Source organism: Malania oleifera, chromosome 1, assembly GCF_029873635.1.
Source record: "Malania oleifera isolate guangnan ecotype guangnan chromosome 1, ASM2987363v1, whole genome shotgun sequence".
Lineage (NCBI taxonomy): Eukaryota > Viridiplantae > Streptophyta > Magnoliopsida > Santalales > Ximeniaceae > Malania > Malania oleifera.
This window is the reverse complement of record NC_080417.1, coordinates 137,241,697-137,256,032: the sequence shown is the minus strand read 5'-3', so window position 1 is coordinate 137,256,032 and position 14,336 is coordinate 137,241,697. Positions and strand designations below refer to the sequence as shown.

At 33.7% G+C, this 14,336-nt stretch overlaps 1 protein-coding gene across 1 annotated transcript; it reads right to left on the bottom strand.

The window, feature by feature from the left end:
* Window positions 1-434: 434 nt before the first annotated feature.
* Window positions 435-5,265, bottom strand: LOC131159404 (ABC transporter G family member 9). The gene is made up of 4 exons (XM_058114291.1): window positions 4,868-5,265; window positions 3,399-4,197; window positions 1,925-2,244; window positions 435-1,331 (listed from the first exon to the last, which is right to left on the bottom strand). The coding sequence occupies exons 1-4, from the start codon at window positions 4,958-4,960 to the stop codon at window positions 672-674; spliced, it is 1,872 nt and encodes a 623-aa protein (XP_057970274.1). The 5' UTR covers window positions 4,961-5,265; the 3' UTR covers window positions 435-671.
* Window positions 5,266-14,336: the final 9,071 nt, after the last annotated feature.

Below are 14,336 nucleotides of genomic sequence, written 5' to 3'. Positions count from 1 at the left end.
GGCCCAACTAATTAATGGCCCAACCATTTATCCAGTGTAGAACCAGAGTGGCTTGGCCGCTGCTAGCCTTGCTCGTTATGAAATGGGCTACAGTTTGGGGGGTGTCCGAGAAACAAATTTTACAAAACGTTTAAAAGGGGAAATTAAAAGAGAGAAACAATCTAGGACTCAAATGCTACTCACCAGAAATTGACCATCCCAAATTTAAAGATAAATTGATGATTAATTTTAAAAAACATATAAAAATTAACCTACAATATGGGATGTTCTTAATCACAGAGCAGCCAACAATAAGAACTGACAAATTATTAATGGCAGCAAAGCCTTTCTTAATTATAAAATTGAAATCTATGCTTTCAAAGGCAACCTTAAAAAATAAATTGTCTTTCAAGCGATCATAAAATCAAAGCCAAAAGACACCAAGGAAGCTTTCAGAGTTTAGAAATAAACGAAAACCCCTTAATTTACAACAACAAAGGTTGACCGCAGGAGGTTTTTTCTATATTCAACAGATTCAGATTTAACATTCCAGAACATGGCTCATGAAATAACACAAATTGTCTCCATATTTCATAACCACAGCTTGAATCCTCCTCTGGGTTTCCTCATTTTGAGCAAACCGGCCAGCTAGGTTTCAAACCGGAACAAAAGCATAAGCGCGGTATACACATCTAATTGCTTGTCACTCCAATCCTCATCAGCGCAATATAAGCGATAAGCCTGTAGCCCACCAGCATTATGATCAAAGCGACCGCAGCCGTGACTTGCCCATCAAGTCCCACAATTTTCATGGCGGGGAGCTCCCCAACCGAGCAAATGTGATGATCAGGGCCGCACGGGTAGGTGTCATTGGGCTTGTACTGTGACCCCAAGAGGAGCTTGTATGTGTAATTGGTGAGAGACACATACTTGATCCATGATATGAAGGAGGGAACATGTTGGACATAGTACCCACTGGCTAGGAGGAAGGATAGCATAACAACCCCTCCTACGGTCGTGGCCGACTTTTGATCCATGACGATTGCACCTAAAGCAAGGCCAAAGCCATGAGAAACTAGCACGGCAAATAGGAGAACAAAGAGGGTGTGCAGGAAATCCGCAAATGTGGGCTTGAGGCCTGCCATCCAATAGGTTATGATCACGAAGACGGTGGGAAGAACAAGCTCCATGGGGAGGTCGCCAATGGTTCGGGCCATGAAGTATGATGAGAGCCTATACATGCCAGAAGATCGTTCCTTCTCAAGCATCATGCGCTCCTGAGGGAAGGCGAAAATTGCTTCGAATAGAGGGAAGAAGCCCCAGAATCCAGAGTAAAAGAAGAGGAGACCCATCTGCATTCATGTATTTATATATATGGACAAGAATTAAATTGAATTCAGTCACCGATTACTGAGGAAAAAAAAAATGAGGTTCAATAGTCACAGTATGTTTACTACTTTTAAAGAAGAAAATGAACTTTTGACAAACGCTTTTTCCATAATTAAAAAAAAAAAAATTGTCTCTAATAATTGAAGAGATCATAAAATAGCAGCAGCATACTCTGAAAAATGAATGGTTAAGACTTAAATGTGTCAACACCTTAGACCGTCTACCTTCAAATTGACATCTCATTCATTCCCCCAACAACAAACCAAACACAACCCCCACCCCAGTGGGGAAGTTTAGTTATGACTTCACCAAATTACAAGTCGGACAAATGATACCAATTCATAAAAAGGATCCAAATTCAAAAAGTGCACTCCTACGAAGAGGAAACTTCTTCAGACAATAAATACAAAGGACATATACAAGAATTTCACCGCAGTTTCTAGGGCGTGTGGGAGCGCGCGCGCACACACACACACAGGTTTCCTTAATGACTTAAGTCACTCACATGTATAAATTTAATATTTGTAATAAGGAAGAAAAGTAAAAATTTTGTTACCTGATCTTGCAAGTGAGAGATGTCAGATTGCCACCACAGCAACCCACAGAGGAGAGCAACCACCAAGACCTGAAAAATCTTGAGGCAAGAGAAGGACTCGTGCTTCCGCTCTTTGACACCTCTTTTGAGCAACACGCAGAACTGCTCCCACCAACTTACATTCCATCGTCCGAACTGCTTGTCTTCTGCTCTGAGTGGAACGCCATTGTCCACTTCATGAAGTGCAGCCTTCAATTGGTTGGCCAAATTGTTCTTATAGCTACAAACCAAAGCCATCTTAACTGCGTTTTGATCCTCCTGTGCATCGTCTAAAGCTATGCCTGCACAGACCAAATATATTTTGTTCACAAAGCCAAACAATTAATTAGCTAGACTACTAGTTTTGATTATATATATAAGAGATTTTGGCATGAGCCACAAAAAAACTCTTATGCTGCACAGATTTTGAACCTTAGATTTGGATTTGGATGAATCTCAACAGATTTCAATATAATTTTGTATTACATCTTATCCAAATCCACACTCTCTCCAACATATATAGAGTTAACAAAATCATTGTGCTTTTCGATTATTTTTCTTAAGGAATTGCAAATAGCAAAAACAAATTTATCATGTAGTGCATGTATGTACCACAATGTCCACATATAACATTTGCTAATCCTAAACATTTATGTTGGCAAGTCTTTCTCCCCAATGACTTTCCTTAGGGCTAAACTATTCTTATTACACTAATTTGTTTAACTAATTTATTAACTGAAGAATTATTTGTTAAATTGTAAAGTCATTTCTAGCATTCAAAGTCTAACATAGGGGTTGTACTATTCATATGGTGGTTGTACTATTTATATGGTGGCTGCACTATTCATTTGATGACTGCACAAGTCTACAAAGGTGGTTACACTATTCATTTGGTGGTTGCACAAGTTTACAAAGGTGGCTGCACTATTCATTTGACAGCTTTGAAAAAGAGGCTTACAAAACCCCTATAAATAGGAAAGTTGTGGTGAAGGAAGATATTCATCCCAAGCATCTCCAACTCCACCTTTAGAGAGAGATCAAGTACTCTCCTACAGAGTATCTCTGTTGTAACTCGTGTTTCTAGTTTTTCCTAATTTGAGAGAAATTGTATTATTATTTTTCATAATGGATTACTTCTACTCTTGTTCGTGATTTTTCCCTCAATTTGTTTGGAGGTTTTCCACGTAAATCTTAGTGTCAATTCCTATTTTCTCATTTCTTATTTTAGCTGTGTGATAATGTTCCTATCCATTCAATTTCCTAACATTATTTAATATAGATAAATAAATTAAGCTACATGAATTCGGCAACTCCAACAAAAGAAACTATACAATAAGCATCCACATTTTTAAATTCCCAAAGAAAACAGGCAAAAATCTCCACAAACTAAACAACATAAAACACAAGACATGCAGTATTAACACTTCTTGAACATGAAATTAAATTCAGTACATACCATTTGCAAGATCTAGAAGAAAATCTGAAGGGTTCATTGCCACTGATGGTGCATAACCGATGCTTGAAAAGTATTCCATTGCTCCTTCTCCCTTCCCAAAATACAGAGGATTGCCTTCTGATAACAGCAGCACCTTATGAAACATGTAAAATATCCTACTTGAGGGCTGGTGGATTGTCATCACAATGGTTCTTCCCTCATTTGCAAGCTGCCACAATGTCGAAATGATCTTCTGCGCCGTGGTCGAATCAAGCCCCGACGTGGGCTCATCCAAAAACAGCAAGCTAGGGTTTATGAGCATCTCCTGCCCTATGCTAACCCTCTTCCTCTCTCCACCAGAAACCCCTCGAACCAGCGGCCCACCGATCACACTGTTCTTGCACTTGCTCAGGCCTAGTTCCGAGATCACTGCCTCGGCATGCCCAATCTTCTCTTCTTTGGTTAGGGTTTTGGGAAGGCGGAGAAGGGCAGTGTAGACAAGGGTCTCGGTCACGGTGAGGTGCTCGTAGAGGACGTCGTCCTGGGTCACGAAGCCGGTGCTCCGCTTCATTGTGTTGGAAAATGGCTTGCCATTGTAGGATATGCTTCCGGCAAGGCGGCCGCCAAGACGGCCGCCCAATGCCGTGAGGAGGGTGGTTTTGCCGCTGCCGGAGGGGCCAAGCATGGCCAGCATTTCGCCCGGCTGGACAATTCCGGTGACTCCCTTAAGGATGAGTTTATCTTTGTCGTTCGAGTCCTTCCTGGGCAGGTGAGGGACGACTCCTGCCCTGGTTTTGATTTTGTAAACTACATTCTCAAACTGCATTTGTTCATTTTATCATCATAAAATTAACTAATGTTATGCTTCTGATGTCTTAATTTTTAATTAATGAATATCAATTTACTGCATTAGAAGAGCGCAGTAATTAATTATATATCTTAATTAATAAAAAACAATGGAAAAAATGAAAAGGCGATCGTGACGCTGACAGACAACGTGAATACCAAATGACAGATCTCATTTTAATTTTGGGGGAACCTTTGTTGGGCACAAAACCTAGACCGCACGGGAATGTTCTTTTTTGTACGATTTTTAATAAAAAGATTGTCAGATAAAATAAAATAATCAGAATAAACAATAAAAAGCTGAAGCAGAGAAGAAGAAGAAGAAGTTGGACGGAGGAGGAGGAGCTGAAACATCCAGAACAAGAAAAGAATAGTTAGTCCGTCGTTTTCATATCAAACAAAGTCTTCCCAAAAAGGTTATGTAAACGAAAAACAAAAACCCATTTTTTTTTTTTTTCATTTTTCCATTTTGGCATATAACAAAAATAAATAAATATTTCAAGGGAAGAAATAGGGGAAAATTAAGCCTGCATGCATGGCTGAGCTGCAAGGCAAGGCAACACATCTACCGCCAAAAAACCCAATAGAGAACCAAATATATAAATACAAATGAATGAGAATTGTTGTTTATACAGATGTCATACCTTTAGTGTAATGGAGTGATTGGCTTTCTTGAAGATGGCGGTGGAATCTTGGTTAATTCTCTTGCCTTGAGCCTCTATGTCCGCCATCTTCATCTCTGCGTCTTTCCAGCAAAAACTCTCTCTCTTTCTCTTTCTCTTTCTTTCTCTTTCTCTTTCTCTCCCTCACTCTCTCTCTGTGTCTACGCAGAGATAAGTAACAATGAGATCGAGAGGAAGGAGGAGATCAAAAGGGCAGCTGATCCCGATGACTACTTATTAATGAAAGCTGTGTTAATTTCTATGCGTGTGTGTGTGTGTGTGTGTGTGAGAGAGAGAGAGAGAGAGAGAGAGAGAGAGAGAGAGAGAGAGAGAGAGGTTGTGTGTTTGCTTTTGTATGGGGAAATGGAGAGGCGTTTCTGTGCGTGTGAGTGTCTGCGTAGGTATAAATATATGTAAAAGAGGGGGGTGGGGAAAAGAGATCGAGGAGCGTTCATGCGAGAGAGATGGAAGGCACCTGGCAAGGGCGGTTGGGCATAGGGAGGAGAGACGAGGCTCGTGGAGTCCACAGCTGTGCAACCATTCCGTCACAGGTGTTGAGCCAATCCCGCCTCCTTAATTGCCCTTCCCCCTTCTTTCTCTTAAACTGGAGCACCTCATTTAATTTACGCGAACACCAAAAATACAATTTAAGACATATACTTATTGACTAATTATGCTTTATACATTATTATTAGCATATATGGTAATACATTTATAACCTTTTCATTAAAAGAATAAGATATTCAAGACCTACTTTGGCACAATTAAGACGTATTTGAGATGCCATATAAGAATAATAAATTATTAGACTAAATTACAACCCATTAGTAAGGGGTGAGCATTTTATTGGTATAATTAATTAGATTAATAAATTTTTTTTGTCGAAAAATTGGATTAATTAAACCAAACCAAATTTACCTTTTAACTAAATCAATAATCTGATTGATTAGTACTTTCATTAAATGGATTAACCAAATTTAATTGATTTTAATGTGTTATTAATATATATTATGTACAAATTATTAATATATATACATACATTATATAAATTATTAATATGTATAGATATTCAATTAATCGACTTAACCAATGCAACCTACAAAAATCCAAAATTGAAAATCAAGTTTATACAAAGATAAAATCAAACCGACCAAATTAATGTTACTAACATAACTGAATTTATTAAATTTACTCGATCTATTTGTTCCGTTAATAGATTTAGACCAAATTATGAATCCTACTCACTAACATGTATTTGCATGATAACAAGGTTATGAGAATTAATCAACTATAAGATGATATATTAATAATTAGATCCACTAAAGCGGCACAACATTCATATAATTGCGAATCATACCAACTTTATCACTGAGTTCAAGTGCTTAACATATTATTTTTGACATTTTACCACTACTGAAATATTGCAAATTTTATGTGAAAGACTTATATTTTATTAATCTTTCTCTTTTTCTTTTTAGCTTTTGAAAACATTATGTATTTAAAGCATCAAGCCATTGTATTTATGACCAAACTAATACATTGAATGTGGATGTAAATGTATTTATTTTAATTTTAAGTTTTTAAAAATTTTGTGATTCCCATGTATGTCAAATTTAATGCATGCTTCAAATGCAAAGAAATAGAGTTAGGTACCATTACATTTCCTTTTCTTTTTTGGGGGTGGGGGTGATAAAATTTAACTAAAATCAAATAAATAGAAAACAAACTGCATTAAAAAAGATACCATATGAGGAAAACCAACAGATACAAAAGTCTTACACTCCACAAAAAAAAAAAAAAAAAACGCACAAATATCTAACAAAAAAAAATTGAATTTGAATAAAATATGTGAGAATTGAAAAATAAAATACTTATAGCTTCAATTTATAAATTATTCTTCAAGTGTTCTTTGAAATAAATTAGAAATCTTTAGATAGATCTATTAATTTTTTCCACTTCTAATCTCTACTGTTAATTAAACAAACTCAAAACAGTTTTAAATCATTTTTCCTATTCAACCATATTTTTTTTTAAAAAAATTTTAAAAACTCAATACCCATTAAATTTTACATGTTTTTAAATAATAAATAAGACATCAAACGAACCATCTTCTTTATTTTCTTAAATATCTCCATGGTTCTCATCTTTTCTAAAATACTAAAAAATTAATAAATTACTCGTATACTCAAAGTTTTAAAATATCTCGACATATATATAGCATCTGCCAGTCCAGTATGTATCGAGCAAAATAACTCAATAAAATTTGCTTGCAATTCTATTGATTCCTAATATTATTGAATTTTTAAAAGAATAGAAATTAATTTTGTATGCACTCCACAATCTCAAATTTCTTACTATTTAGAAATTATAGGAATTTTTATGGTATTTTTAAAATTCAAAATTTTTTTTATCAATGCCATATTTTTGGGTAAATATTTTTGAAATTTAAAATTCAATTAGCTTGTTCAGTTAACTATTGGGTGTCAATTTTTTGAAAATATTATTATTAAATAATAATTTTTGAAATATACTACGAAAATGTAATGAATCAAACTATCTTGCCTGTTGAATTGGGCAAGAAAACCCAACCAAATAAAAATAAAAATGTTGGTTAATCATTTTTCGATTCCATTTCGCTTCGTAATTTTGGATCCATACGAATATTCAATAACTGTGGTTAGTCTAACTAATAAAAATATTATAAATACATAAAAAAAACATGATATAAATATATTTCGATAAAATATATATTATATAGGTGATTGGATGATGTAAACAAAATAATATTATTTTTCATACATTGATGAATTATGATTTTCTTTAAAAATATATTATATATCTTTGTGGAATGAAATGCATAGGTCTTATAGTATGTGTTTCACTTCTATTAATTGTTGGATATTGACCTATTTAAATTGATTTTTTTTGTTTTCTCGTTTGAAAAATTGAAAATAATAAATAAACATTTAGTTTAATTAATTTTTTTTAAAAATATTTCAGTTAACCAAAGTATGCCATACTTACCATCTTTGCTCTATGATATATATATATATATATATATATATATATATATATATATATATATTTATTTATTTATTTATTTATATATAACTCAAGAACTTCAGTCACCATCTTGCCACTTTGGACACGCGGTGCACCACCAAACCCGGGGACTAAAAGCCACCCGCCCCCTTGATACATTCTTGGTAATTCACCGGTATAATGCCTCAAGGTGGAATTAAACTCATGACATAAAGATCATCAAAGTCACAGATCCCTTACCATTTGAGTTGACTCGATTGGACTTCTCTATGATATTAAATGTCAAATAATTGCCCTCATATAAATATAATGATTTCAAATATATATACATATAATCCATCTAGGAAAAAAAAAGAAGACCAAGCTATCACAATTCATTTCCCTCGTGAAATCTATATATTTTTATTTATTTATTTTTGTCCCTGCAAGTCTTTTGGGAATTCTCTAAATTATTTTCTTTAACTAACTAATTATATTAATTAGTTAATTTGTTGAGATTTGTTGAGATTGTAATTAATTAAATTGAATAAGCAGCGTAATCCGGGCATTTGTTTATGGCTTAGCTAGCTTCTCCTATTTTGCCGTGTACCAGATGGTTGGTTTGGCTGAACCAAACCGGAACGGCTCCACCCTCATCTTATTAAACAGTTTGTTGTTTGATTTTCTTTTGTTATTTTTCTAACTAGTTTTGTCCACATGCCATGCACATGGTTTCTTTTTTATTTATTTATTTATTTTGTGATATGTTAAAACTAATTCAAATAAATAAAAATGTATATTTTTTTTTCATATAAGACTTAATCAAAATTAGTTTATATTCCAACATTTCTGTATTATTATCCAATAGTTTTATACAATTTCACCACAAGGCGGTTAGATGTAGCATATTTATCAGCATATAATTATATAATGAATTTTGCTATTTTAAAATTTATTATTTTACATTTTAATAAGATATGGAGGTCCATCAGCTTACAAACATGTGTGAAGGAATAATATGTTCTTTTAAATTAAACACCATCAGTCCCTACGTGATCTACCCTGGCACCATCCCTATGTAATGGTATAGGATCGGCGCCTTCTTCGACAACATCTGCACCAGATTGCGCTACTGCATGGACAAATGGCTCATCTTCTTGGAATGCAGTCTCACAGGCACTCATCTCACTATCTGCAACTTCCACAATTGCGTACAAACTTCGGGGAGGAATCTTTTGGGCCACATGCCATTCACCCTTCAATTTGGTGTCTTCAAGGTAAAACACTTGTTCTGCCTGCGTCGTAAGCACAAAAAAGTCATTTTGATACCAGGTCTTGCCAAAATTGACACTGGTGAAGTAGGCATCGGTGTTTATCCCATTCTTTTTATTGCCGATGTCCCACCAGGTACACTTGAACAGGTGGACGACTCTGTTTGCTCCATAGCTAAGCTCTATAATGTCATTCAACACACCAAAGTACTCAATTTCTTCATCTCCTTCTGTGCCTAGCACCGCAACCCCACAATTTTGGATTCTTCTATGCAGTTTGAGGGACTTTGTACAAACAATTTCATCAGTTTATGATGGGTTAGAAGTACATCAGAAAAAAACATGATCATTGTGTTTATCTTTGTAGGCTACAAAAATGGATCTTTTAAATATTTACTCTTGTATGTTGATGATATGTTGATAGCTTCAAAGAATAGGGAAGAAATCAACAAGTTCAAAAGTCAGTTAAATCAAGAGTTTGAGATAAAAGATCTTGGTGAAGCAAAGAAGATACTTGACATGGAGATTGGCAGAGACAGAATGAGAGAAAGAGTTAGTTTGTCTCAAAAATAGTATTTGAAGAAGGTAGTACAGAGTTTTGGCATGTTTGAGCAGTCAAAACCAGTAAGCACTCCTCTTGCTCCTCATTTCAAACTTAGTGCGGCTTTATCTCCTAAATCAAATGAGGAACATAAGTATATGTCACAGGTTCCTTATGCAAGTGTTGTTAGTGGTCTGATGTATGCAATGGTTTGTAGTAGACCTGATATTTCACAAGTTGTTAGTATGGTGAGCAGGTATATATGCATGATCCGGGTAAAGGACATTGGGAAGCTGTGAAATGGATTTTGAGATATATTATGAATACGATTGATATTGGTATAGTATTTAAGAAAAATAATACTATTGATCAACATGTTGTTGGATATGTGGATTCGGATTTTGCAGGTGATTTGGATAAATGTCGATCTGGATATGTTTTTACATTTGCTAATGGTCCGGTGAGTTGGAGGTCTACCTTACAATCTACCATTGCCTTGTCTACAATAGAAGTAAAGTACATGGCAGCTTCAGAGGCTGTTAAGGAAGCTATTTGGTTACAGGGTTTACTTGAAAATTTGGAAGTTGTTCAGAAGCACATTGTTGTGTTCTGTGATAGCCAGAGTGCTATTCATTTGGCAAAGAATCAAATAACCATGCACGAACGAAGCACATCGACGTTCGGTTTCATTTTATGCGGGATATTATTGACGGAGGCAAGATACTTCTTCAGAAGATTGCTACAACTAAAAATCCCGCAGATATGTTGATCAAGATTGTGACAACAATCAAGTTCAAACATTATTTAGACTTGATCAATATCCTACAAGTTTGAATAATTTTGGGAGGCGCCGATGATGTGGAACTCTAGAAAATGTTGGTGACTAAAAAATTTGTTGAATTTATAGTCAAGGTGGAGATTTGTTGTTGTTTTTTTTCCCCCCCTACATTGGTAGAATAGTTCCACATTAGTATAAAAGGTTGTTTTAAATTTTTTATATTATTTGTCCCACATTGGAGAGAAGTGTTTTTTGGACTTGAGATTAAAGCTACATAAAGAGCTTAACTCTTCATTTGTAAAACACACCTCAAAGTTGTACTTTGTCAAGAAGTAGTGGATTGATCATCGGCGCCCGAGGACGTAGATAATTCTATACTGAACCTCGTAAATTTCTTGTCTTATTCTTTTTATTGTTTTATTATTAGTTTCTGCATTACTTTAATTTTTTATATATTCAATAACAATAGTTGTAGTATTGGTGTTTGGCACAAGTGGGGTGTTCGGCACAACAATATTCCCTTCATCATTCTTCACCCCATGTTTTGTTCCCCCATCATCACTCATCCCATGCTTTGTTCCCCCATCATCACTCATCCCATGCTTTGTTCCCCCTTTTTATCACTCATCACATGCTATATTCCCTCAATCATTTTTCACCACATGCTTTTTTCCCCCATAATTACTCCCCCTTGTCTTCTTTCCCATGCTTGCTCCAAACTAAATCTATAAATAGTCTTCTCATTCTAAGCACAAAGGGAGAGGTTTTTCTGGATGATAGGAGAAGATTACGAATATTGAAGTCTTATATTGTGAGTTTGTGAAGTTTTGTTTTTTCTTCTTTGTGGATAAGGAGTGAGGTTACGTTTCATTCTCTTAGAAGATCAAGCGGACAACCGATCCTATTTCCTACCAAGTCGGGTCACCCTATCTGAAGAAAGCGCTCCGTAGTGCCTTGAGTTAGAACTCATGAACCACCCTCGGGAAGACGATGTAGACTAACCCCTGCATATTCACAGACAAGAAAGGAAGACCGGAGGAGAGAAAGACGAGAGGTAAAACTAATGGACTTTCTCTTCCTATGTTACATCTTCGTTCCCTTTCCCGAACCAGCTTTTGCCAGTTTATTTGATTTTATTTCGGTTTTTATTTTAAATAACTTCCTTTTAATCCATAAAAAACATAAAATAAAATAAAAAATTCATAAAAGACACAAAAATTCTCAAAAAAATTCAAAAATTTTTAAGGCTTTGAAATTTTTTTACATTTGAAAATTTTTGAAGAAAATCTAAGAAAGTTTCCAACGTGTTTTGCAAATGTTAGATTTGTTTCCTTACATTCAAAAATTTCAAAAATACGTTTTAAAGTCATATCTTTAAAACTATGACTTTTATGGTTGTTTCCTTAAATTTTGTTCTATTTAGAAGAACATTGGAAAACCTCAAAAAATCAATGGTCTCAACCATGACCTTAAACTGGTTTTCCCCCAAACTGGTCAACGTTTGACCGGTTCACCATTCCCGAGCCGGTTCACTCCAGTTTTCTTCATTTCGCTTGTATACTATTATTATATCCAGAAAATTCACAAAAATCACAAAATTTTCAAAAATCCCAAAAGTATTTTCACATTTTGATTTCAACTGATTTTATTTGTGTTATTTTGAAAGTTCGGGAAAAATCACAAAAATCATTTTCACACTTAGGAAAAATCACAAAAATATCTTTTTAGGCACAGAAAATCATTTCAATCCCGAACAAATTTCAAAAACCTCCCGAAATAATATTTTTCCTACTTAGAAGAACTTATAGATTTCAAAACCCCCGGGAGCGTATTTTGTATCCTATTTTTGATTTTCCTTCCCAATGATTGCAACCAAGGGCGTTGATTCTTTGGAGTATTGGATTGACCCGATTCTGAGGGAATACCTATGAGGTATTTTGATTCTTTTGATTTTTGAATGAGAGTAGTTTTGAAAGGCTTATCAAGTTTATTTCAGGAATAATTTTTTATTAATCTGGTACGGTTCGTAAGAACGAGCGCGTAAGAGGTGCTAATACCTTCCCCTCGCGTAACCGTACTCTCGAGCCCGATTTTGGTGACGCAAACTGATTTTACCCCTGACGAAATAGCAATCAAGTGTTTTAACCACACTTCAAACGGTTAGTGGCTAAAGAATTAATTTTTGGACTCACATGAAGAAATAAGAAAGAGAAATAATTCATTACATTACGTGACTTTAGCAGCAAGCCCCAAATGACAACATAATTATTGTTTGATTCGTGTGTAATCATAACTCATTCTTCGTCATTTAAACTCATATAATTGGTGTATTATAACATGATATTATGATATTTTTTATATGATGTGATTTGAGAAAGGCGTAATAGGCATGATCTCTCTAAGTAAACAAAAGTTGATGCTTGTCACAAATTCTAATTTCAATTTTGGGCAATTTTGTGTACTTAGACTTGCCATCGACTTTGTTCATTAGACTTACACAGATAATTTTGTGAGAAATATTTATTAGCTAGTCACATATCATGACATTTATCATGTACAACATACAACTTAATATGTAATAAAAAAGTTCAAGAATGGATGCAAGTGCAATTTTTCTTAATATTGAAAGTTTATTTCAGTAGTGATACCAAATTTATCACTGAGTTCAAGTGCTTAACATATTATTTTTGACATTTTACTATTACTGAAATATTGCAAATTTTATGTCAAAGACTTATATTTTATTAATCTTTCTCTTTTTCTTTTTAGCTTTTGAAAACATTATGTATTTAAAGCATCAAGCCATTGTATTTATGACCAAACTAATACATTGAATGTGAATGTAAATGTATTTATTTTAATTTTAAATTTTTTAAAATTTTGTGATTCCCATGTATGCCAAATTTAATGCATGCTTCAAATGCAAAGAAATAGAGTTAGGTACCATTACATTTCCTTTTCTTTTTTGGGGGTGGGGGTGATAAAATTTAACTAAAATAAAATAAATAGAAAACAAACTGCATTAAAAAAGATACCATATGAGGAAAACCAACAGATACAAAAGTCTGCACTCCAAAAAAAAAAAAAAAACCCACAAATATCTAACAAAAAAAATTGAATTTGAATAAAATATGTGAGAATTGAAAAATAAAATACTTATAGCTTCAATTTATAAATTATTCTTCAAGTGTTCTTTGAAATAAATTAAAAATCTTTAGATAGATCTAATATTTTTTTTCCACTTCTAATCTCTACTGTTAATTAAACAAACTCAAAATAGTTTTAAATCATTTTTCCTATTCAATCATATTTCTTAAAAAAAACAAAAAAAAAAAAAAACTCAATTTCCATTAAATTTTACATGTTTTTAAATAATAAATAAGACATCAAACGAACCATCTTCTTTGTTTTCTTAAATATCTCCATGGTTCTCATCTTTTCTAAAATACTTAAAAATTAATAAATTACTCATATACTCAAAGTTTTAAAATATCTCGACATATATATAGCTTCTGCCAGTCCAGTATGTATCGAGTAAAATAACTCAATAAAATTTGCTTGCAATTCTATTGATTCCTAATATTATTGAATTTTTAAAAGAATAGAAATTAATTTTGTATGCACTCCACAATCTCAAATTTCTTACTATTTAGAAATTATAGGAATTTTTATGGTATTTTCAAAATTCAATTTTTTTTTTTTTATCAATGCCATATTTTTGGATAAATATTTTTGAAATTTAAAATTCAATTAGCTTGTTCAGTTAACTATTGGGTGTCCATTTTTTGAAAATATTATTATTAAATAATAATTTTTGAAATATACTACGAAAATGTAATG